The 25,959-nt window shown below is 41.3% G+C and overlaps 1 protein-coding gene across 1 annotated transcript; it reads right to left on the bottom strand.

Moving 5' to 3' along the window:
* Positions 1–10,913: 10,913 nt before the first annotated feature.
* LOC144753960 (myb-related transcription factor, partner of profilin-like) lies at positions 10,914–12,649 on the bottom strand. The gene is made up of 2 exons (XM_078641481.1): positions 12,105–12,649; positions 10,914–11,788 (listed from the first exon to the last, which is right to left on the bottom strand). The coding sequence occupies exons 1-2, from the start codon at positions 12,529–12,531 to the stop codon at positions 11,634–11,636; spliced, it is 582 nt and encodes a 193-aa protein (XP_078497607.1). The 5' UTR covers positions 12,532–12,649; the 3' UTR covers positions 10,914–11,633.
* Positions 12,650–25,959: the final 13,310 nt, after the last annotated feature.

The following is a 25,959-nucleotide window of genomic DNA, read 5'->3' as shown; positions in this document are numbered from 1 at the left end:
GAAATCTAGACGCACGTTTAAAATAGCATGCATCCTATGTAAAGATGGCTTCCCACATGAAACATCCAAGCTATCTGACATAATAGCTCATACAAATCTCTGGTAGCACGAGGGACCCGAGGTGTAAATCCCCTTTATGCATAGAAACCCCTCAATTCAGAACAGTAACGCTCCCAGTGTCAAGTCATCTTTCTCTGAAAACAATCCGTTATCTGGAACGCCAGTGCCTTCTCGACATACACCAGCCTTGTCTCTTCTCAACTTTTTAAAAAGACAACTCAAAATTGACTGTTTATAACATAACGTCACGTGTATTTGGTGCACGTTCATCCGTGGTCATCTTGGCACTGAATAACAGATGTATATTTTTACCCAACTCAATTGTGCTTATTGTATTGGACACAAGAGGATGAAAGGCTGAGTGGACCTGTCTGGATTTGAAATTGTGACCATGAGGTCAAACACAGGACCCCACAGTGGACGCATTACTCTACAAAACCACTAGACCCGGTGAACTTCATCGCCAATAAATTCCTATGGACGCCCGTTAAAGTGGGGATAAACACCCAGTGGGTGTGTTACACACTTAATTCATTTGACCTCAGATGAGAGACATCCCTTTGAATTATCTGGATGTTCCCAGTAGGTGGTAGTGGTATTGTAAGAGTCCTTCTAAATGTCCATGTATTTTGAGAAGATCCACCAGATGGAAGATATAAACACCAAGGACATACTGCCAGAACAGGTCCCCAGCAGGATTTTCTTTCACACATTCCAGGCTGTTTGCATCTCAATAGCTGAAGGTGCTTCTGAATTTGCTTTATAAAGGATTCCGTCCTTGTAGTATTGTGTCTCTCCCAGCCACCTACAAGTATTTCTTATCTCTTTCAAGCAGCGTTTTCCCAACCACGACGGCCTTGTCAGGCTCCTGTAAATCTATGTTATGTTTAGAAGCCAATTACATGTATGGTGAGTCACCGTGAGTGACATGGCCGACCAGGTGGCACCCTGCTAAGCCCCTTCCTTGATTGGCATTCTGGTAGGAGCCCACAGCTGCCTATGCATGCCCGCACAATGCCCTTGTGGAAGCACAAGGACAATCAGCAGGAGCGGCAACGGCGACCTGCATCTGAAATCTGGATGGGACCGAGATGATCATCAGGTCTGTCGCTGTTTTTCTATCAAATAGTAATTTGCTCAGGACTGGTGAAAGAAATTCACATTTTACAGATGGAAAGTAACATGTAGGATCATTTTTCTACGATCACAAAGAGTGTTTGCTGAGGCAAGATTTGATTACTTCAAATGTAGGTATTAAAGCGCTCCTGCTGTTTTGGGAATTTACTATGGTCGACATAGATTCGGGTGGAAGCCGAGCGCTGTATATAAAACGGCAGATCAGGGGGCTAGCTATCATTGGTGTAGTAGGCGCAGTGACACCGGGGCCTAGAGGCCTGCCGGGCCCACTGAACCCTCATTGCTGTGTTTCACAGTTCACACAGTGGCAGTGGGCGCATTTATTTACTTGTACTGCCAGTCACCGGTGTATTCAACTGTGTAGCCTTTAACCGTGTCATGTATGTGCATGTAACTTGCATGATCGAGGTAACTATTAGCAGCAATACTAGGTGTCTCTCGGACATCTTTCAAGTGCTCACCGTCCTTTTTCCCCATCACCCCCAACCCCACCAAGGGGCGGCAATCTCTAGCTGCGCCCCTGGATGACAGGAGTGACCTCCATCTTGGCCGTGTTAACATATATCAGAAAAAACGCACTTCAACACATCATAGAAAATTTGTTTAAAAAAACAGTACTATATCAGTATATTTATATACATGTAGAATAGAGAGTGAGAATGCATGCTGCATGTAGTTAATGATGCATTACAATATAAACACATGATAAGCTTCTTTGAAATAGAGAATGAGAAGCACACAAAATATGTCACAGTATTTCTATTTCAAGTCAATAAATACTACCCCATTTTATAGTATTATCCTCTCAATTACAAACTGTCGCCAAATATAGTTGTCTCAAATCTCACAGGCTCATCCAGAGAAAACAAATTGAATATTCTTGAGTGGAAAATAATCTTTATTGCCTATCCTTGTGTCTTCTTAACATATATAGAGAAATCAGCTCAGCCAACACACTTCGTCCCACACTAAGACTTCGTCACGGCTGCAAAAATATATATACCATGATTACAATTAAAATATGCAAACCCACAAAGTGAATTCAAAACATATATAAAATTATTTTTACATACAATAAGCACAAACCAATATTGCCAATTTCATTCCACTAAATACTAGTTTTCTTTTGCTTTAGAATGATAACCCTACACCTCCTGAACAATTTGAAACACATCCCACCCGTTCATTTTACTACATTTGTATTTGAATTGTGAACAAAAAAATCTAACCATTTTATTATTATATATTACACACATAACATTTTTACTTCCACACAATGAACCCGTTTCATAACTACATGTACATCAATGTTTACACATATATATTCAAGTGTTTAATTTTGTGTAATAACACCACAATATCTTGAAAACACTATAATAACTCCTTCACAGTTCATGTTTGGTAATAAAAACAGTTACATCATTTAAATAGTGGTTAATCAGTTGGCATCCAAGCCACTTATTCGAGCAGTTCCATGTCCTCATATTAATACTTGTATTTCTCAATCATGGACAGCCTTCAGAAAAGAGAGTAGTTACTACTATCAACTGTTTTTTCTTGATGAATCCAATCTTGCAGTGACCATGTCCCAATACAAGCACTTAACAATTAGAATAATGGTTTAAAAAAATTTCAATTTAACATGCCAGAGTTTTCTATTTCATATCCCATCAGGCTATTGTCATCGGGGAGTCTTGTGCGTTGGGTGCAGTGAGAGATGGTATTGAAGGCTGCTGAGAGGTCCAGGAGGATGAGGGCTGCAATTTCGCCTCAGTCGAGTAGGGCGCGGGCGTTGTCTGTGGCTGCGAGGATGGTGGTGTGGGTTCAGAGGCTGCTTCGGAAGCTGGCTTGGGAGAGATCCAGGATGTGGTTTGCTTTGATGAACTCGGGAAGTTGGCAGTTGATGACCTTCTCAGTGAGCTTGGTTGGGAAGGGGAAAAAAGAGATGGGTCTGAAGTTGTTGAGGTCCATCGGGTCGGCAGATGGTTTCTTCAGCAAGGGGTTGATCTCTGCATTTTTCCAGTATTCGGGGAAGGTGACAGAGTTGATGGAACAGTTGATGGGGCAGCAGAGTTCAGGGGTGACGGTGGTGCCTGCTCTGTTGAAAATGTGATGCAGGCAGGGGTCTGAAATAGCTCTGGAGGGGATGCTATTCATGATCTTGAAGATGTCCGCGATGCAAGGGTTCCAGCTGAGTAGTGGTATTTGGGGTCTGATGTCGTAGGTGAGGTGGGAGATTCTTGGGTATCGAGGCTGTCGAAGCTGTTGTATATCTCCTTGATCTTGTAGTGGAAGTTGCTACCAAAGTTTTTGCAGTATTTTTGGGAGGGGGGTGTCTGCTGTCTCTGTGCTGGGTCTGGCAAATTCTTTGACCACGGCAAAACGTTCCTTGCTGTTGAGTGCGTTGGAGTTGATCCTTTCTTGTAGGGCCACCTTCTTTGTTATTCTGATGAGGTGGTGGTGTGCGATGACGGCAGTCTTGAAGGCTGAGTGGTCTTCTGGGAACTTGCTGCTCCTCTATCTCTTCTCTAGCCATCTACAGGTGTGTCTGGACTCATGAAGGGCAGGAAAGAACCAGCTGGCTTTCTTAGGGCTGTCTTCAGGGGAGGCAAAGCGTTGGCGCAGTTGGAGATCCATCGGTGGAGGTTGCATGCTGCGGTGTTGGTGTGTGTGGATGTCGGTGGAGGGGTTTTACTGAGGGAGGTGGTGAGCTGTTCTTCGGTGACCTTGTTCCAGCTTCTGTGATGGTAGCGGTGGGTTGTGGCGGTGTACGGTGGGTTTGGTGAGGGCACAGTGGGCGCAGTGGTGGTCGGTCCATTGGAGCACGGTGGCGTGGCTGAAGGTGATGTTGTCACTGGCGGAGGAGATGGGGTAGAGTTTGGTTCCTGCTGAGTGGGTTGGGGAGGTGACCAGTTGTTTGAGTCTGATGGTAGCGAAGTTCTCCAGCAGGAATGAGGTGTTTTTGTCGTTGGAGTTGTCCAGGTGAAAGTTGAGTTCGCCGGAGAGGATGTAGTCTGATGAAGTCGATGATGGAATCGCGGAAGGGTAGGCAGGGTCCGGCGGGTCTGGAGATAACGGTGCCGTAGAGGGTGGTGTTCTGGTTGGTCTGAACCTGGAAGTGGAGGTGCTCCATGTTGGCCGGGAGGTCGTCCGCATGGGCGGTGAGGTGATCTTGCGTACAATGGCGATACCTCTCCCTGTTTGTTGATGCAGTCCTTGTGGATGATCTTGTAGCTGTCTGGGATGGCGGTGACGATGTCTGGGGTGGAGTAGGATCTCATCCAGGAGTCGAGCAGGTCTCAAATCTCCATGATGCGTTTGTGGCGGGAGCATGTGCTGAGCAGGATGCAGTTGAGGTGGCCAGGTCTGGTGTTTGTCGGGCGGGGCTGGTGTGTGGTGGCAGGCAAAGGTGCAGCTGAAATTCCAGCATGAAAACGGGCCTTGGGTGTCCATCCGCGATGCCTGGCAGCAGGTGGTGTGGTGTCCAGTGTTGTGAGCATGGATGGCGCTGGCGTCGTATCGGTGGATGGTCTGAGAACTCGGGTCTGTGGCGCTGGGTGTCATCCAGGCGCGGACAGGTGCAGACGGGCTTACCTTTGGCGTGCCAGCAGCATGCCAGCTGCGTGCACCTGCACAGCTGCTGCCATAAGTAGTGTGAGGGGCAGAGCTGGACAGCTGGGAGGTGGGAATGCGGAAGCAGAAATTGGCATGGGGAGGTTCGAGCAGCAGCAGGGACATGGAAAAGGTGCAAAAAAGAAGGAGAGAGAGAAGAAAGTGAAAACTGTGAAAAAAGTGAGAAAAAGCAAGAAAGAGAAAGGAAGGAAAAAGAAAGTCAGAAGGCACAGAGACAGAGGGCAGAGCAGCGGCAGGGCAGAAAAACTCCCCACTGGACCACAAGGGATGAGGCATGGGCCGTTGCCTGCGGGTGGAGGAGGGCCACAAACCACTCACCAGAGGGCCAGCAGCAGCCACGGGAGCAGCAACTACCAGGCAGAGCTGTGCAGGGAAGGGAGCAGTCCACTGACAAAATCAGTTGAAACATATAGTGAATGGCATAATGATCCCCTAATCAGGAAATATGAGTGTGATAATGATTTTTCTAAATGGTTTACCCTAAAGGCCATCAAATATGTTTATTTTATCCCTTAGATTAACTAGAGCAACTGGACCTTATACTCTCTTGGAAGTTATAATGAACGCAAATAGTGATTGTGGGGCACAATTTTTTCTAACTAACTTTTAGAAGTATTGTGACGAGGGGTGGTGGGTTCCAGAAAGAATATTTAACTATTTACAAAGAGAAATTCGAACGACCCAAACATGTATAGGCTCATAGTCAATCCTAAATAATGTTGAGTGAAAGTTGACTCCAAAATCCTTCTTGCTGAAATGCAAGGGTAGATTAAGGCTAAATGTTTAATTCCAGTGAAATAAGGAGGGTTCAAAAAGGGGACCACTGCTTCACTCCATGGGCTACAACCCCCAAATACATTGAAATTAGGGGCAGCCTCTACTCCTATTTTGTTGATTTCAGCGGCACCGTTTGACTTGGTTAACTATGATTTACTTTAAAAATGGTAGAAATTTCAAGAGGGATATTGGCAATTTTCAAAGAGATGCATAGATGACCTTTCCTTGTGTGGATTTAAGTCTAGATGGCCATCGGACAACAAATATTCCCATTAAAAATTGTTTACTCCAGGGATGTGTATTGGCCTGAGCCTATTTGCTCGGTATCTTATGGATTTACCATTATTCAATTTCCACGTGTGTTTGCCTATGATGGGAAGAAGTTATGTGTCTTTTCTTCTTTATGCTATTTGGTCATTTTAGATGTAACCCAAGTAGGTTTACAAAGGAAACTGGAAGTCTTCTATAACTATTGTGGAAAACAAATTGTTGATGAATTTGTAAAAATACAAAAACCATAGTATTCAGACCTAGGAAGATAATGTTTTACTGGTTTTTAAATTGGGCAAGGTTGGAAGAAGTAACATTCTATAAACGTCTAGGAATGTAATATAATTCACATGTAGATTCAGTAAAACTGATGGATATTACAACCATAGAAGGGTTATTTAAGTTTAGTAGGAATTATGAAGGCCCCTCCACGGTTCCAGTGGTGGATGCTTTTAAAGCTATGGTTCAATCTAAATTTGTATAATGTACAGCGCTCCTGTTAGTATGTGAGCCTCATAACTTGACTAATGTCGAAGTCTGTTGCATAAAAACACTTGTAAACTTTCCTCAATCTTCTATGAACCAAACCATAACACTGGATTATTTTCCTGGCATTTCTTATCAATAAAGCTGATGATGAAATTCTGGAATAGTTTACTTTTAGCTAATAAGGACAAACTTGCCTAAAACTGTGAAAATTAATTTTTGATTAGTGATTTGAGCTGGACTGCGAGAGTAAGAGAGCAGGTAAAACCTATAATGGATCCTCTTCTTTTTAACTTTCCCACCTTGGATGTTCACAATTGGACTTAGCTAAGAAAAATGAAAGTGTTATGAACCAAGGATTTGCAATATTTACGTTTAGAGAGTTCAGTATTGTATTCCATAGACTCTTGGGACAATCGCACGACATTCCTGTACACTTCTATGCTCCTGGACAAAGCAATGCATCACAGTATTTTAACATTTAGACTTGGTGTTAATCCTATGTTTGCATGGCCTGAGATATCAAATGGCATAAGAGGATTGTAGGGTAACAGTGAATACGCTTTAAAATGGGAAATAATCTAATGTACATATTTTATTGGATTGTCAATTTTTTTCAAAAGCGAGACGCAGGATTTTAAAACCAATTGTATTAAGTATGGTATAGCCTCATGCCAACGAATATATACTTCTATATCGCATGCGTTTACAATGCATGCAATTACAATGCGGTTGGTACAACTGCATTGTTACTTCGCAGTACCATTACAGTATAATTTACTATTCCAACTCCAGTGTGTGCAACAGTAGGAAAGGTGTTGGATTAGTAAATTATACTATTCATTATCCTAGAGCGCCCCTACAGCAAGTCGTTGTAACGACTTGCGTAGTAATGGTATTCCGATGTAACAACGAGGTCGTTGTAACGACTGCGTTGTAATTGCATGCGTTGTTATGCATGCGATGTAATGTCTGTTTCCCCATGCCAACAAGCGATGAGTATTTTTACATACTATTAGAAATTTATTTCAGGTCATACTAAGGAATTAGGGCACACATGCATCAAGCTATTTTGTAATCGCAAACATTGCAATTCGCTAAAAAAGGTTGTTTGCTATCGCAAAATAGCCCTAAGCAATGCATCATCAAAAAACGCAGGATATCTGTAAAATTCGCAAAAATAATGAATGGCAAATTTGCGAATACCAAATTACAGAATCTTTATTTGCGAATCGCAATTTGAGATTTGCATGTCAAAGCATGAAAAAATGCTATTTGCGAATTTGTGGGAAGTCGCTATTTAGCAGTCACAAAATACCGAATTTTTCAGGCAGGTGTTAACCAGGTGAAAACAATTAAAACAGGTGGAAAACATTGGCAAAGTATTTAAACAGGCCCAGAAGGCCTCAGAATGTTTCACAATGTCAGCGTTCTCCGTCATTTCAAGGAGGATGAGGCTACGAGGAGCAGCACTAAGAAGAAGGAGGATACAGGAGTGCATTTTTAGAGTGCGCATTACATTGTTGGGGCAGACAGAGGAAGAGATCTATGACAAGTATAGGTTTAATGCAGACATGATCTATGATCTGATTGCTGAATTAGATCCCCTACTGCAGTGTCAGACTCGCAGGACACATGCCATACCCACTAATGTGCAGGTCCTATGTGCAGGACAAATTAAACATCTGTCTCGAAAATTCTAAACCTACGTTTTCCATTGCTACTACTAAGGAGGTGTCTGTTGTCAGCTCTTGGCTGATATCAGCCTTAGATTCTTGTCTCCCAACCCAGAGAAACAAATCTCAGATCCATCATCCTCCGGCACCCTGGTTTAATGACTCTCTCCGCCAGGAAAAATCTCGTTGCAAGAAATTGGAGCGCATTTGGCGCTCCAATTACTGTACGGATAATAAAACAAAATACAAGCCGCCCTCCTGGCTTACCACTATGCCTGTGATACCGCCAGAGCTAATCATGCTAATAGTACTATACTCAATGCCCAAAATAGACCGAAGGCCTTGTTCAAAGTAGTAAAAGATCTTTCTGGCGTGCCTTCTGTACCTAAAGACCCTTGTCTGGACACAACACAATGTAACGCCCTGGCAAATTTCTTTTTGGAGAAAATAGATAAGATCTATGCTATTTTTAGCGCTACTCCTACTGTATCTTCCACTCCTGAGCCTTTACTACCCATCCCTTGTCTCGCCGATGCTTCTAATTTAACTCCCACTGCCCCCCAACTCCACTCTTGGGAGTCGATATCGCCCTTGCTCTTTCAAAAATATCTACATGAAATAAAATCTGGTTCTCCCCTTGATCCTATGCCTCCTCAAATATTGTGCACCTTGGATCCAGCCATACTCCAGAGCATCCTGGATATTTTGAATGCTTCATTGATCAAAGCTACGGTCCCTAATGAAAGGAAACATGCGATAGTGGTTCCATTGATAAAAAAGGCCAACGCGGACCCAAACAATCCTTCCAACTTCCGCCCCATCTCTTTGCTCTCTTGCTACTCTAAGGTTCTTGAAAAGCATGTTAACTCACTTCTCAGCTCTTATGTTGAATCTTCTAATCTTCTTCATTGTTCACAGTCTGGGTTCAGGGCTGGCTTCTCCACTGAGACCACGCTCCTTGGTGTGTCTGAGACCATCAGAAGACAGGTGGACAACGGGGAGACAGTGGCACTCATTCTGCTAGATTTGAGTGCCGCATTTGACACGGTCTCCCATTCCATCTTGTTTTCCACCCTGAAATCGGTGGGTATTGATGGCCCTGCCCTGGCCTGGATTGCTAGTTTTCTCTCTAATCGCACCTTTCAAGTCTTTTCTTCCACTTCTGTTTCCTCTATCTTCAACTCCCCCCATGGTGTTCCCCAGGGGTCTATCCTCAGTCCTCTTTTTTTCAATCTTTATGTGAGACCTCTTGCTTTCTTGGCAGAGCAAGCAGGCCTCACAATCTATTCTTACGCAGACGATACGCAAATCGTCTACTCGCTTTCCACTAATAAACATCTCCCCACGTCTTCCCTGCAGTCCGGACTGAAACATATCTTTAACTGGATGCATAGACATAAATTAAAATTGAATGGTGACAAAACAGAGCTGCTCCTATTTGGTCCAAATACATCGCTCTGGGGCCCTCAACATTGGCCTCATCAGATGGGCCCTGTACCAACCCCTTCAGCCACAGCCCGTAACCTCGGGGTTCTCTTTGACAACCAGCTGTCTCTGAAGCAACATGTTGTAAAAGTATCGGCCACCTGTACCACCATCATTAGGTGGCTGAGAAAAATCACGTGGATGCTTCCAGCTGATACCCTGAGGACCGTGGTCCAGGCCCTGGTCACCTCACGTATGGACTACGGGAACATTCTACTTCTGGGCGCCTGTAAGGAGGTAATAAAGAAACTTCAGGTGGTTCAGAACATGACAGTTCGTCTTATTTGTAACTTACCTGCCAGGTACTCGGCCGCCATCCATCTGCGTAAGCTACATTGGCTGCGAATTGAGAGCCGAATAAAATTTAAAGCCCTCTGCATAATGCACCACATCAAAACGGGCAAAGCTCCGAAATATTTGTCCTCTTTGGTGCAGCAATATGTCCCCTCCCGTACGTTGAGATCTTCCACACAAAATAAGTTTCAGATCCCCCGCGTTAACAGAGCCAAAATGGGCGGTCGCTCGTTTGCTTTACTGGCAGCCTCCCTATGGAACTCCATGCCTCAATCTTTGCGATCTGAAATTTGTTACCTGACATTCCGTAAAGGAATTAAGACCTGGCTTTTCAATACTTAACATGCATGCTCATATCCTCTTAAACTTAGCTCACCTTCTATTTGCTCTAGCGCCGGGAAACCTCCGGGTAGCTGCGCGCTCAATAAATGCAATTATAATAATAATAATAATATGTTCCCTGCACCTCCTAGCATCAGGTAGCATCCACGGTGTAGTAGCTCTAGCTGGTGGGGTGTCACAAAGTGCCCTATCGCACTTTTTCAAATCATTTATTGACGCCCTGTTGAGCAGGATACATCGACACATTAGCTTCCCCTCAACCCCACAAGAATTGCAGCAAACCAAATTAGACTTCTATCAGGTAGCCCGGTTTCCCCACGTAGTTGGTTGCATTGATGAGACGCATGAAGCCATTTGTCCCCCATCAGTGAATGAGAACATTTATAGGAATAGGAAATCCAATTCCCTGGCAGCATACATGACTCATATATACTCAGACACAGTGGCATACACACTCGTCTCCTTGGGGGTGAATTTGGCGAAGGATACCTGCTTGGTAAACATATGTTACAAAGTCTTGCAATTCTTGCAATTCTCTGGGCAAATGGTGATACATATCAGTCAGTAACCTGTTGCTTACTACCCTGAAGGTGACAGCGCATACGCCACTTGTGCCATGTTGCACAACATCGCAACTAGGAGAGGCATACCCCTGGAACTGTCTGACAGCGAGGCTGAGGAAGACAACCAGCCAGGGCAACCACCACAAGCAGCAGTTGGGGCAAGCTTAGCAGAAGGGAGACAGAGACGTGCTGAAATAACACAGCATTATTTTTAAGGTGGGTAATGATGAGACAAGACACTGTATGGTTTAACTGTAGCGGATATTTTGAATAAATAATGTGGTAGTGTTAATGCACAAATACCAGGTGCTAACTAGCACAATGAGTTTAAAAATAATACAACATGACATTGTCATTGAACTTGAATGTCAGTCACGACGATTGGCATGATTATTATTACCCTGGTCTCATCCCCACAGCAATGGCTCATTTCGACCTGCATAGCCACTGAACAACGGGACAGCAGAGCTGTGTTGGTGCTCAGCCAGTTGATGGCTCTGGTGTAGCTATCCAAGTGCCCTAAGAATTGGCAATGCCTTCTGCTTTGGGACACCGGGTCCTCCTGCATCACCCTGCATAGCTCCTGTATGGCTTCATTTGACTGTCTATGTCCTTCCACCATTGCTGTATTCAGCTTCTTCAAGCAGTCCCTCATGTCTGCCATGTTATTTGAAATTGCGCCAAGTTGTGCCTGCATTAAACGCAGGTTCTTGGCTTGCAGGCACTGCAGCCTCAGCATTTGGCTCTCCAGCTCACCACAGACATTGGGACTCTCATCATCTGTGGATCCCATCTATGCCCTTGACCTTCGCCTCTGGGTTTGGACATTGCTGCGCTGCACCTGTGGATGGGCTCTTGGTGTGGGTACGCCCAGGCTGGGATGTCTGGGGATCATGTTGTCTCTCCTCCTCTACTTCCATGGCAGGTAGTGGTGGCACTGTTGTCCTGTGTCTTGTGGGTGCACGTCTGGGGTTTCTGGGGCCACATGTGTCTCCACTCCTGACTGTGCCTGAGTCTCCTGGTTGTCCTCGCCTTCACTTTCCACTGTCTCCTGTGCAGCTGCATCTGTGATGTTAAACAGTGCACATTTAGTTTAGGTGTTTTAAACGTGTGTCACATTATGCATTGTTTTGTTTCATTAAATTATATTCTGAAATACAGTGTCGATATGTTTCACTTGCTTGTTGTACTTGTAAGCAACAATGCTGTCTTGCTCCCTACTTGCCTTTCCTATTGGAGTTGGTGTCTGTTAATCCCATAATGCATTTGTGTGTAGCAGGTAAAATGGGGACAGGAGTATGATTCTGAACGCTAAGCCTGATCTGGCTTGAGGGGTTGTTTGTTCGATTCAGCATTACATGGTCATTTGCATGCATCTTACCTTGAGAAGTACTGGCCGGTGCAGAGGTGTCTAACTCCGTCACTCCAACTACAGCATCGGGCTGAAGTGTGGACTCAACAAGGTCCTCCAGGGGTGTATTTCCAGTTTGTGTTTGAGGTCCTCCTCCAGTCTTCTTTGCCTCCACAAGCCTGGTAGCAACTCCCTCCTTTGCACGGCTGCGCAGGTCATACCAGCGCTTGCACAGATCTTCTATTGTGCGGTGGGTGACCCCCTCTGCGTTTACCCTGGATTGTATTCCGAGCCAGATTTTGTGCTTCTCTGACTCAGGGACCTGGAGTGACTGCTTCCCAAATACCTTGTCATGCCTCATCACCACTTCCTCAATGAGGATTACAATTTCCTTTTTGCTGAACTTCAGCTTCCTCTTGCGATTTGCAGACTTCTCCCCAGCTGTTCCTGAAGCCATGCTGATGTCCCTGAACAGTTTTCACACTCCCAAAATGATTCCTTCAGCCGTGCTCCTGCAGTCTGCCTCCTCCTCTGACCCTCTCAGTGCACTGGATTCAGCATGGGAGGCATCACTTTCCGGTTGTAATGGCATCAAGGTGCATCAGAAAAACGGAATCGCTAATAGCAATTCTGTAATAGCAGTTTTGCAAAAATTGCGATTAGGTAACAAGAAATCGCAATTACCAATTGCGATTTTTACTGAATTGTAAAATTTTTGCGTTTTTTTTATGCATTGCGCTTTGCGATTCCTTATTAGTGATTCCTTTTTAATCGCTAATAAGAAATCGCAAATGTGAATTTTGAGGCATGTGCCCATAGGTACTCTGGAAACAGTCATTGAAGTGTTTCTTTTAATGTAGGTTTTGTTATGTTATCTCGGCACAGCACAGCTTATAAACCGAGGAGCAGACTAATTAAGCCAGAAATAACAATATTTATTGCTGTACCCAGTATTTCATCTAGCTGAATTATGTATTTTGTAGACTCTTTATTTGATATTTGAGGTGAGGGTGCATTGAAATGTCTAGAGAATATTTCGTTGTATTTGTAATTAATTTATGGTAATGGACAATGTTCCCAATTTCCTGACCTATTGACTGACTGACTGACTGACATTCTGGGTCACACTGCCATTTTAGGTAATTAGCTGTGTTCATTGGTTAAAATGATACTATCCCACTTTTTGAGGGGGATGCAGGAATGAATACAGATGACAGATATTTTTAAAAACTGGACAGGTAAGTGCTTAATTTAGTGTGGGTTGGTCACAGTAGCAAGGTAATGCTGAACATATTTAAACTCTGTTATGAACGAGGCAGACTGGGCTTACCTAATTTTGAGAAGTATTACTTGGATTCTAAGATTGACAGGATCCACAGACAATTCATTTAAGATATGGTGGCTATATACATTGATGGTGACTCTTAGTTTAGGACAATTGCATGCTGAGAAAAGTACCATCCCTTTTAAGGAATCTCAAGCACACTGTTTGTTTGATAAAGCAATAACAAATATGTATATACAGTGCTAGAGTTTCAGATTCACACAGGATATCCCAATTAATACGAGGCATAGGCATCTCCAGGCATGGGTACCTCCCACACGTCAGGTATTTTACAGCATAAGAGAGCTTCGTACAGTGGTAAGTGCAGCTTGTCAAATGAACCAAGTCATCAAGCAAAACATCAACAATGATTACAACAGAAACTCAATTGGTTGCTGTATACATAGCAGCACATACATCGACCAGGGCATTTACACTTCTTCTTTAGAGCTATCATCAGTGCTCGAGCCTCTATTCTCATTGGATTTTGAGCCCAGATCAATATCTCCTCTGTCGTCCCCTCATCAGTACAGGCCAAGTGCACGTGGTGCTCCTCTGGCACCCCATTCCATTAAGCCTCTCAGACAGCGGCACCCTAGTGCCCATCCACCCAATGGCTATGCAATGTTTCGCTAGGCAGCTAGTCAGCTAAGCGAGTTTGTAGGGGATTTTTCGTCCCCTAGGTTCTGTCTCCTACGCCCAACAGACAGGCAATCGGTGTAAGAGGAGCTGACACTCCAGTGGCGTCCTCAATTCTTGGTGTCACCATCTTCCAGAAGGTCCTGTTACATTTCCAGGCCAGAGAGCAGAAAAGTGGCGCTTACCTCCCCACAGCACATACATATTGCCCCTTTAGGGAAATCTATTCTGTTTATTTTATAAGGTGTCATATAGGGGCAGAGTGAAAAATAAAAATTAATCAGTTTGGATCTATTATTACAAGACACTGCGCACCAGGGTCGATGCGCAAGCCCAATCGGTGTCTGAAACTGGCACCCCCTACTCTTGCTCCCAGGCTCGCTACATACGATCTCAAGTACACTGTAATGTCAATTTTTTATTTTTCCCCAGGCTTACAAAAGAAGCTTGATTGATGTGGCCATACTTCCAAAAATGAATGAAAGAGTTAGGGAAATTCCATTTGGTCACTTAACTTCTAGAATGGCTTCACTTTTTTATGCGGTAAGTCCGACTGAGAAAACGCTTCTTACATTATTAGAGACGCTAGGTTTTACAAGACTGTGACAGTGGCATAACAAAACGTGAGGGGGGGCCCCTGCAAGATATTCTGAAGGGGCCCCTCACATGAATAGGCCATGTTACAATTCACATGTTAACAACGCATGCCATCACAACGCGGTCATTACTACGACCACGTTGTTACGACGCATACCATTACAATTCAAGTCATTACAATGACTTGCTGTATGGGGGCTGCTGGATTTTGGAATAGTATACTTTACTATTCCGACTCCAGGCTGTGCAACAGTAGGGACGGTGTCTGATTTAAAATCCAACACCTTCTGCTTCCTATAACAAGTCGTTGTACCAGCTTACGTTGTTATGGTATGCAATGTAAGAATGTGGTCATTGCAATGACCGAGTTGTAATGGCATGCGATGTATCAAATTCATTGTAAACAATGTTTAACCCCGCACACTCACACCAGTACGGGCTTGGACAGGAACTGCATGTGTCCAAAGACAAAGCCTAGAATAAGTTGGCAGAAGGCTGGAGTGACTGGAATGTGATGGAGCAGATACTGATTTTCCTCCCAACACTTTGCCCAATAACAACTGAGAACGTAATGGCTAGAAAGTGTATTAGGTTGAAAGGGATTATAGTTCGATGCCTTTCGGAAACTATCTTTTCCAGAGTGCAGAGAGTTGTGGCCTGCTTTGCCCAGTGGGAGGGAGGGCACATATTACATTCACAAATGGACCTGGACCCTCATACACTAATAACTTGCTACTCCCCACTGACAAGACCACATCCCTGAAGTCAGACGAAGCATGTTATGTGAACTCCAGTTCTGGTTTATATTTGGTCGCAGGCTTGTTGCTGCCCTGAACTGGGAGTCGGAGTTGAGTGTTTTATGTTTGGTTTAATTTTCCTGGAGCAGCATCATCATGTACTACAAGTCACATGGAGATTGAACGAGTGGCGGTCCGTGCAGGTAAGTGCAGATGGGTGAGGCGGGGGAGGGAGAGGATGGGAGTAACAATTGACGGTATAGTGTAAATAAAATAAATAAATAAATCCAATTACGTTGCGCTTGCTGAATCGCCGAGAAGACGATGCGGCGAGCACAAGATAATGATTTTATTTATTTTATTTTCCATCATATTGCTCTTTATTTCGGTTTTCAATATACCATAAAAGAGATATATAAATAACTTAACATACAAACAGTCAAAGATTAAGACATTCATTAGCTAAAAACAAGTAAAGTCTAGTTAATAAACATAATCAAATTGATCATGCATTTATACTCCCTGGCACCAATTTAAAAAGTATCCCCAGTTATATAGGAATATTACGCATTCTTAAAAACCAGGAACTCAATAAAAATCTTGAAACTGCAAAAACCAGAGGGGTGGGCTGGGTTAGTTTGTAAAATCCTCAGGGCCACCTCATGATTTCTAGTGCCCAGGTTCCTACAAATGGGTCTAACGATTTCGACCTAGGTTACCTATAACTAGGGTTAGGAAAAAACAAATGGGGCACTGATTCATTATCATGTCCACAGCTAGGGCAGCTCTTGTCCTTAGGGTTATCTTCTCTACCAGCACAAAGAGGCAATGCCCCAAACCTAAATTGTACATACAGTTTTTAAACCATCCTGTGTTCAACAATATCCAAGAATGGTTCTATTAAATAATGATCTTTATGCTGCAAAAAAGCAGGATAATGTGCCATATGCATTGGAGGCTACAAGATTAGACAGCTTGTAGGGCCTGTATTTATTTTTCAGGTCCTGTGCACATATACATGGGCATGAACCCCCTGGGTCACTCCATAGATCCAGAAGACCCATCCCCTAAAACGTTCTCTTATATGATTAATCCCGGTGAATCGAGCAGAGCACGGGTTCTTAAGGATTTCTACTAAACCACTACAATAAAGCGACAGCTGTGGGGTAGCCCAGAACCTTATCCAGAATAACAAAGGTCATAATTCTATTTGATCTGAAATTGGTCACAACCCAGTGTCAAGTCTTAGAGGTGTTTATGGCTTACTTACTGGGAGACTCGTTATTGACCTCAAAAAGCGATTTTCCTCCAACTTGAGCTCTTTAGTCTTTTTATGTTCCCATATCTCTACCTGCCACATAAAGAGCTACCCTCAGTGCATGGCTGGTATAAATCTGTATTACTGGGGAGTTATTTTTGGCTGAAAAACCCTTTGTGTAGCTTCAATGGTCCCCTATCTGGTGGCCTAGTTTTAATTTTCATCTTGTGACGTGGTGTCCCCAACTCACACTCTCTTCAAGAGTCATTCCTAAATAATCAAAAAGATGCACCCTTTCTAAGGGGATACCATTAAGTATGGGATTTTGTCTTGTCGAATGGCAGGGGTTAAATACCATGCATTTGGTTTTATTGATATTAATTTCCAAACCCCTTTTGATGCAAAATCTGCTAAACTCGTCCAGGGTCGAATCTCTGACAAAATTTCGATTTCACTAAAATTGACCTACACAAATATTGTGTCTTAAATATAGATTACAATTACATCGACATCCTATACTTATTTATAAATTTACTAAAACATCGATCTCACTATATCGATATACAAAAATCTCGATTAAACTAATTTCGAACACACTTATATCGAAATACAAAATATCGACAGTCATTAATATACATACCACAATACAATAACATCGATTACCAAAATATAGACATCAATAATATCGACATTACCTAAATATCGACTTTTCTAAATCATTCTTACAGTTTATAGAAACATTATACACATTAAATAAATTAACATTATACTATTAAATAACTATATATCTCAAAAAAATATTATTAAATTACTAAATGTATGGTAACAATTAAATATTACATTTGTTATATATACACATATTTATTTTATATTATAAATGTTTTAAAGCTATACTATTTAATTATATTATATTTAAAATACTTACTAATAAACAAATTCTCTCAAATGCTCATGACGGAGCGGTTCCGTCATGGCCCGCCCCGCTCAATAGAACTCTTAACATGTTTGTAAAATATACATTGTATGATATGAACTATCAATAGTATCTATGTTGTTAATTTCAAATATGTCTACATATATAACATATATTTTGAGGATCACATGTCTATGTAACAAAAATATTACTATATCATTTATTAACAATTGTGATGTATTGTAATTTCTCTTAAAATGTATATACTCTATATAGTATAATGTTCAATGTTTTATTTTTTACTATATAATTTACATATACCACAAATGTAATTTACTGCAAAGATATCGAAATTAAAAAGAAATTGGTGCCAAATTAGATTTATTATTTTGTTTAAATTGTATAAAATATTTTTTTATACATGTATTATTTGCTTTCATTACTATATGAACAAATAAATAAAAAATGTGTTTAAAACTGTGTCATTTTTATCTACTACCCATTATTAAATAATTAATACCAATATATAAATTTTTAAAAATATTTACAATATATATTTATTTGTATTATTATTTTACATATATAATGAACTATTACTATCAATTTACTATTCACACATAAATATACAATTTATTTAATCCGATACTGGACACTTAACATTAAACATTTACTTATACAAATCCAAAATAAAATATTTTTTTATTAATAATAAACACTTAACTATTAAATTAACTCTTGTAACTCAAATATACATTTAATTAGGGTAGTTGCTGTACACTGAACCTATTTAATTTAATATTCCAACTCCAATCTACATTTAATTAGGATATATGCTGGACACTCAACCTATCTCTGAAACCTAAAAATACCCCTGTACCCCAAAACCCAAACCTAGCCCTGAAACCTAAAAATACCCCTCTACCCCAAAACCCAAACCTAGCCCTGAAACCTAAAAATACCCCTGTACCCCAAAACCCAAACCTAGCCCTGAAACCTAAAAATACCCCTCTACCCCAAAACCCAAACCTAGCCCTGAAACCTAAAAATACCCCTCTACCCCAAAACCCAAACCTAGCCCTGAAACCTAAAAATACCTCTCTACCCCAAAACCCAAACCTAGCCCTGAAACCTAAAAATACCCCTCTACCCCAAAACCCAAACCTAGCCCTGAAACCTAAATACCTCTCTACCCCAAAACCCAAACCTAGCCCTGAAACCTAAAGATACCCCTCCACCCCAAAACCCAAACCTAGCCCTGAAACCTAAAAATACCCCTCTACCCCAAAACCCAAACTTAGCCCTGAAACCTAAAAATACCCCTCTACCCCAAAACACAAACCTAGCCCGGAAACCTAAAGATACCCCTCTACCCCAAAACCCAAACCTAGCCCTGAAACCTAAAAATACCCCTGTACCCCAAAACTCAAACCTATCCCTGAAACCTAAAAATACCCCTCTACCCCAAAACCCAAACCTAGCCCTGAAACCTAAGGATACCCCTCTACCCCAAAACCCAAACCTAGCCCTGAAACCTAAAAATACCCCTGTACCCCAAAACTCAAACCTAGCCCTGAAACCTAAAAATACCCCTCTACCCCAAAACCCAAACCTAGCCCTGAAACCTAAAGATACCCCTCTACCCCAAAACCCAAACCTAGCCCTGAAACCTAAAAATACCCCTGTACCCCAAAACCCAAACCTAGCCCTGAAACCTAAAAATACCCCTGTACCCCAAAACCCAAACCTAGCCCTGAAACCTAAAAATACCCCTGTACCCCAAAACCCAAACCTAGCCCTGAAACCTAAAGATACCCCTGTACCCCAAAACCCAAATTAAAGTCTTAATTTTTTTTATAATTTTTCTAATTTCAAATTTCATAATTAAAAAATAAAATTTCATATTTCAAATTTAAAATTTCGAAATCTATTTTATATAAATGTATTTGCTAAAATAAATATTTTTATTTATATTTTTCATACACTCCCCACCCTTATCCCCTAAAAACCCAACATCCCGCTGCTAAATTTCTAATAATTTTTCTAATTTCAAATTTCATAATTAAAATTTAAAATTTCATATTTCAAATTAAAAATTTCGAATTCTATTTTATATAAATTTATTTGCTAAAATAAATATTTGTATTTATATTTTTCATACACTCCCCACCCTTATCCCCTATAAACCCAACATCCCGCTGCTAAAAAATTTATATATTTTCTTTCATATTTCTAATTTCTAATATTTAATTTCGCATTCTAATTTCTCTAAAAAAAAAATGACATTTATATTTTTAATATTTATATTTTTAATACACTCCCCACCCTTATCCCCTATAAACCCAACATCCCGCTCCTAAAATTTATAATACTTTATATAAAAAAGTTATATTATTATTAAATATTATAGCAAATTTATACATTTTTTATTAATAATATATTAGAAATATATATTTAAAAATGTCGATATTTTGACATTTCGACATTATATATATCGATATTTCTATCATCGACATTACATATCTCGATATTATTGAATATACATTCTAATCGATATTTTTGACAACGATATTTACTACATCGATATTTCTTACCTTCGATGTTTCTAACTCGATATTAGTGCAAATCGACATTGTTGACTCGATATTTTGACTGTGCACCGTCCAGGGTCATGTATGCCCATTGGAGATTTTGCCAGTGTATCGTCGGTAAACATGAGGACCAACACCCTCATGTTTGCCAGCTATGGGGCATCATTATCAACTACAATTAGAAGCTCAATCAAGTCATTTATATGCAATGTATACAAAGTGGGAGCCAAAACACATCCCTGTCTGACACCCTTGCCCACTGGAATTTGGGCAGTTGTCTTTCCTAACTTTCCACAGCGTACCTGTGCAAAATTGTTTTCATGTAACCTCTTGATGATATTACATACATAATTAGGAACTTGCATGTTTCTAATCCTCAGCCACAGCGTATGTCTTGGGACCATATCGAATGCCACTTTGACATCTACAAAAACCGAACAGAGCCTGCCCTCCTCAAATCAAAATTGTCTTCCAGTATATCAACTGGCGTCTAAAAAGGTGGTCAATTGTCGAAGTATTTGTCCTGATTCCCGCTTGTAGTGGGCTCTGTATTGCCATATTGTGCAGCCATTGCTGCAACCTTGCAAGTATTACCCTGCTAAAGAGTTTTTAGGTAGTGTCAATAAGGCTAATTGACAGGTAGTTAGCGGGGTCTAAAGGTGAAACTTTTTAAAAGATAAGTATAATTTCAGCCCCAGCCCATGATTCGGGAATACTCATTCCATTTAGGATAGCATAAAAATGACTGATATAGAAGGGCCCCAGACGTTTATACAGATAGAAACAAATTACCTGGGATTTTATCAATTCCTGGGGCTGTGTAGGGTACAGTCTTTCAAATGGCTGCTTTGATCTCTTTAGAATTAATATGATAGAACGCACAGCTCTGGCATTGTTGGTTAGGCTATTGCCCACGTGAGTGATAGAATAATCCACGTCTTGCCCAGGTCCTAATGAATATAAATGAGAAAAATGATCTACCCATACATCAGCTGCTATATTATGATCAATTGCTGTGGTGCCCTCTGCATGCCCAGTAGCAAGCAAGTTCCAAAATGGTGTTTGGTTATTATCTTTAGGTGCTTCAAACAGTTGATACCACCTCCTGTTGTCCCAGTTTGCCTTGCTTATTACCTTTTTATAGTTAGCTCTACTCTTAAGTATTCCCCCCTTGTTCTTAGTTTTAATTGCTTAACCAGGGCTGTAATGACTTTCCTAAACTGACTATTATACCACGACATGCCAGTATTCTTTTGTCTCTGGGCACTAGGTACCTTGAAAAATTAGTTTTTTAGGTTCTCGAATAGGGAATAACATGGGTGTAGAAGGACCTCACTGCTTGATCTGATCGTACCACCGAGTGCCAGTGGATTCTACTTTTGTTTTGTTTTGTTATGTGTTAAGCAGCACCCATCGTCCATAGGGCTAATGGAGATTCCAGATATGGATTCCAATGGCTAATCCAACACCAACTCCAAAGGATTGTGGTCACTGTCATATCTGGATCTCACACTCATGTCTTTGACCAGGGAGCACATTCTGACATTTACTAGAAAGTAGTCAATCAGACTTGAACCATTTGGGCCATAAAAGGTGTGCTTACCTACTCTATCAGACCTGGTCCTTCCGTTGCAAGCTCGTAGGTTATAGTTTAAAACCAGCACATTTATTTTGATTGTCAAATGGGACCATTTCTTGGTGGCATTAATATTCAAGTCTGGTATAGACCAAATTCTATTTTCTATCAGTGAATTCTCTGTATCGGTGTAGTCTAAGAGTTCTAATTGGCAATTTAGCGCCCCACTATTATAATACCCCTGGATTAAGGATATTCCGATGAGAATTTAACTGACTAACAGCTGGGGGTTCTTTTATGTTCCCTATTGGTCAGGAGTATATGTTATAGAAGTAAATAGTGGTTCCTGGGGGTAATCTTATGGAAACACACATAACATCATTCGAAATTACCTCACACCCCACCACCTTGCAATTTAGATGTGTATCTTCCCAGATCATCAAACCTCCCAATGGTCTTCCTCTACCTTTAGAAACTGCCTCAACACTAAAGGTATATTAACCTCCTCTACTTATTTGTGTCATAAGCTATGTTTCCTGGAACTAGCAAATATCATAACGGCTTATAAAGGATCCCCAGTCTTGGTTATCCAGTGTTTTGCCCAGACCAGCAACATTCCATGAAATCATCTTAAAACAGCAAGATTCCCCATTTGCTTTGAAATTGCTATCTGGGACTGCACCGTGATATTCGGGGATCCCCATTAACTTTGGTAGATTCTCTCACTTGGCGCAATCGATGTTAAATAAAAAGGAATGATTCCCCAAGGTGTTCCCCGGTAGACTTGCATGATGTTGAAATGTCTCTGTCCGTCTTATTATTATTACTGACAACCCCCTCTCCAGTATTAGAAAAAGGGCCATCTTGATCTTTGGAATGGGCCACTGTTATAGTCTGCCCCAAATATTTATTGGACGAAAAAGCAGAACCTAAAAAGTCCTTTTCTGGCATTCATTTTGGGCATGGGTTCCTTCTGTTCATTACGCTACTATGGTTCGAGCCCTCAACTCTTGTTACCATGATATCCTTTCTCACTGGGGTGGTCAAATCAACACCATTAAGTCAATCTACTTGGTCCAGTAGTCCAAACCTATTATTGACTGGCACATTATAAAATGAATTGGCCAATTTAGGTGGCTGGAAGGCCGGGTGAATGTGGGCTGTATAATTCACTTTCATAGTTGAACCAATCTCCCTTTTGATAGCAGTGGGTGGTTTATAGAAGTATCCCAGTGGTAAGAGTGATAACAGTACCCTATTCACACTATTTAGTCATTTGTCGCTTCCACCCACCCCAACATTTGTCCTGTCCCCCTGTGCTTACCTGAATGGACTGCCACTAGATTGAATTACTTGGGGACCGCAGTGGATTAACTCACGTAGAAGGTAGGGGTTGGCTTGTAAACACATCATTAAAACGCGCCCGCTCATACACTTGGCTACATATAATGTTATCAACTGGAATGTCTGATGATAGCTACTCCCAGACATCATTTGATACATTCCTACCTGCAGCGAAGACAAGCCCACATCGCTTACTTACTAACACAGATGGAGAAGCCAATTTATTGGAACCCACTACTCAGGATACACTAGGGGCATCCTCATCTGGTTGGCTCCAGGGATACTGCTGACGATGAGCCACAGGTGGTGGATCCCAAGGGCAGATATGTGGTTGTGGACCACAGCTGGATGGGGCTCTGATTACCATACTGGTACTTTCCAAGCCTTCCATCAACCAGCAACAGTTCCTAACAAGGCTTACCCCACGCTGATACATGACCTTACGGCACCGAGTATATGGTGGGGGGGATTTCAATGCTGTGCACGATATCACTTTAGACATGTCATTCTTGCAGGAAACACTAGCAACCAGAATAGCAATGCCCAGAGACTGGCTCACTCACAATTTCAATTTATTTATTTATGATCTTGGAACTCCAAAGAGATCCACATAAAATTTTTAGTTTACATTTTCGAAACATTCAATTATAATATACAAATGTTATAAATATAAAAAACATCAGAGTAAAACCAATTTTGACTAAAATACCCAGCATATAAATATTTCAATATATATATATCTAAAAAACACTTTAAAAAGTTAAAAATATTCTATGACAAAATATTGTATTTGGTGGTAAATAGATGGAATCTGTCAGAGCCCGGGCAGAAAGAATAGATAAAGATAAACAGATAGGCCTTATCCATTTACGACAACATAATAATAGAGCAGGACAAATAAATAGTAAATGCATAATGTCCTGGACAGGATTATTGCACAAGTTACAGGCTGGAGAGGAACCATACCATTTAGATAGTAAGTTGTTTAAAGGGATTAAACCTTGCCTAATTAATAACCAAAAACGGCGCACTCCATGAGGTAGGTTCCAAGTAATATATGCCTGTGCTTTGTTTATCATACAGGAGTCAATAGACGGGTCGGTGCCTCTCTTTAAGATGCGGGCTTCCCTATCCCTCGAAAAACTAAATTTCCAGGTAAGTTGTTTCAGAGTGGCTTTTAATTGATATGGTGTTAGGGTGAAAAGTACGGTTTCATCCAGTTGGAGTAAGTCTACCGCATCTCTAAAAATTTTAACAATTAGAGATTGCTCATTTAGACTTCCCAATAATTCTTTCCGGATAAAAGATTTTATTGTACTACCTCACCCTTTACAAGACTTATAACCCAACGTACTATCCCCGCAAGTCCCTGTACCCAGGTACTTCTTAATCCAAATTCCAACCTTAAAGCGGCCACGGGACAAGCAGAGTTAACTGAGGCTAGGCTCCGTAAAATATTGCCTTCTGTTATATTTAGGAAACCCCATTTTCCTAGGTCAAGTAATTCCATATCATATAACAAAGAGGCAGGAATTTTAGCACGAAAGGCCTCCAATAGCGTCCAAAGTGTCTCCTTCCAGTTGACCTGTAGAGGGAGCCCAAACTTTTCCCCTGTGTAATTGCTTTAAGAATATTATTTTCTATGTGTGCTTTATCACTTAAATTGCTACACACCGTTTTCCCCAAGAAGACATAGGATTTTACAAGTTCTAGTTTTTGCCCACCTACAGACCAAACAAAGTTTCCATTCTTCACCTTTTTTCTACTGTGCATGCACATTACTTTGCTTTTAGTTACATTTATCTTTAAAAAATGGGCCTCTGCATATTCATGAAGCACCTGAAGACGAATATTTAATCCCCTCGGTGTCAAATCCAATATTAGGATGTCGTCCGCATAGAGTAAATAAACAATTGATTTTCCCCCCAATAATGGGGCAACGCCTTCACTTTAAGATAGAACATAGGGAAGGTCAGAGATATAAAGGGAGAAAAGTAGGGGGGCCAATAAGCATCCCTGTTTTAGGCCATTTACAGTGGGAATTATTTGGGAGATAACTCTTTCCCCTCCCAATAAGACTCTACACCAGGTATCTGTGTAGAGGGCACGGACTAACTCCAAGAGGATGGGTGGCATACCCAGGTTCGACAATTTTCCCCACAGTAATAATCGATCCACTTTATCAAATGCTGTGGAGAAGTCTATAAACGCTGTGTACACTCTTCCACCTCTGACTTTAACATATTTTTCATTTATTACCTGTAGAGCCATTAGATTATCCATAGTTCCATGTTTAGACCTTAACCCTGTTTGTTCAAAAGGTAAAATTTCACCCCCATTCACCCAATCATTTATTTGCATCAGGAGGCATTTGGCAAAAACTTTACCTGCTGCATCTAAGAGGACAATTTGACGATAGTTTTTAGGGGCATCTCGGTCTCCCTTCTTGAAAAGGGGGACCACTATACTCCCCTTCCAAAATAGGAGAACTGTTTTGTTTGCATAGCAGTAGTTAAACACCGGATAAAGGATTTTACTCCACATTTTACTGTTTTGTTTTAAAACAGTAATTGGAACCTCATCCGGGCCCATCGCCCCGGAGGACCGCATCCCCTTGATCGCCATTTCAATATCTTTTTCAGATGGCGAGCCATATAATGATAGATCTTCCTTTAGTGCAGTGCATACCATTGTAGCTGCATTACTCGCATATAGGTCCTGTATATAACTAACCCATTTATGCTCCTCAATAGCAATTGGGAGAGGACATGATCTAGCTCCACATCCCTCCCCAATAGTTTCTTACTTGGCGTTTTGACACTGCTTCTCTCAAGTTTATCCAAATGTTGTCTTCCCTCTCTTTTCTTAACTTTACCTTTGCCCTAGTCCCCCTCCTCTTTAATAGCAAT

The sequence above is a fragment of the Lissotriton helveticus genome, chromosome 5_1, assembly GCF_964261635.1.
Source record: "Lissotriton helveticus chromosome 5_1, aLisHel1.1, whole genome shotgun sequence".
NCBI classification, from domain to species: domain Eukaryota; kingdom Metazoa; phylum Chordata; class Amphibia; order Caudata; family Salamandridae; genus Lissotriton; species Lissotriton helveticus.
Note: the sequence above shows the minus strand (reverse complement) of the source record. Positions and strands in the feature narration are given on the sequence as shown.

Bases quoted from the DNA above. Each gene is read 5' to 3' on its own strand.
- LOC144753960 (XM_078641481.1), bottom strand. From the start codon at position 12,531: ATGGCTTCAGGAACAGCTGGGGAGAAGTCTGCAAATCGCAAGAGGAAG. The intron at 11,789-12,104 runs GTAAGATGCATG...TTAACATCACAG, and splicing joins ACCGGCCAGTACTTCTCAAG to ATGCAGCTGCACAGGAGACA.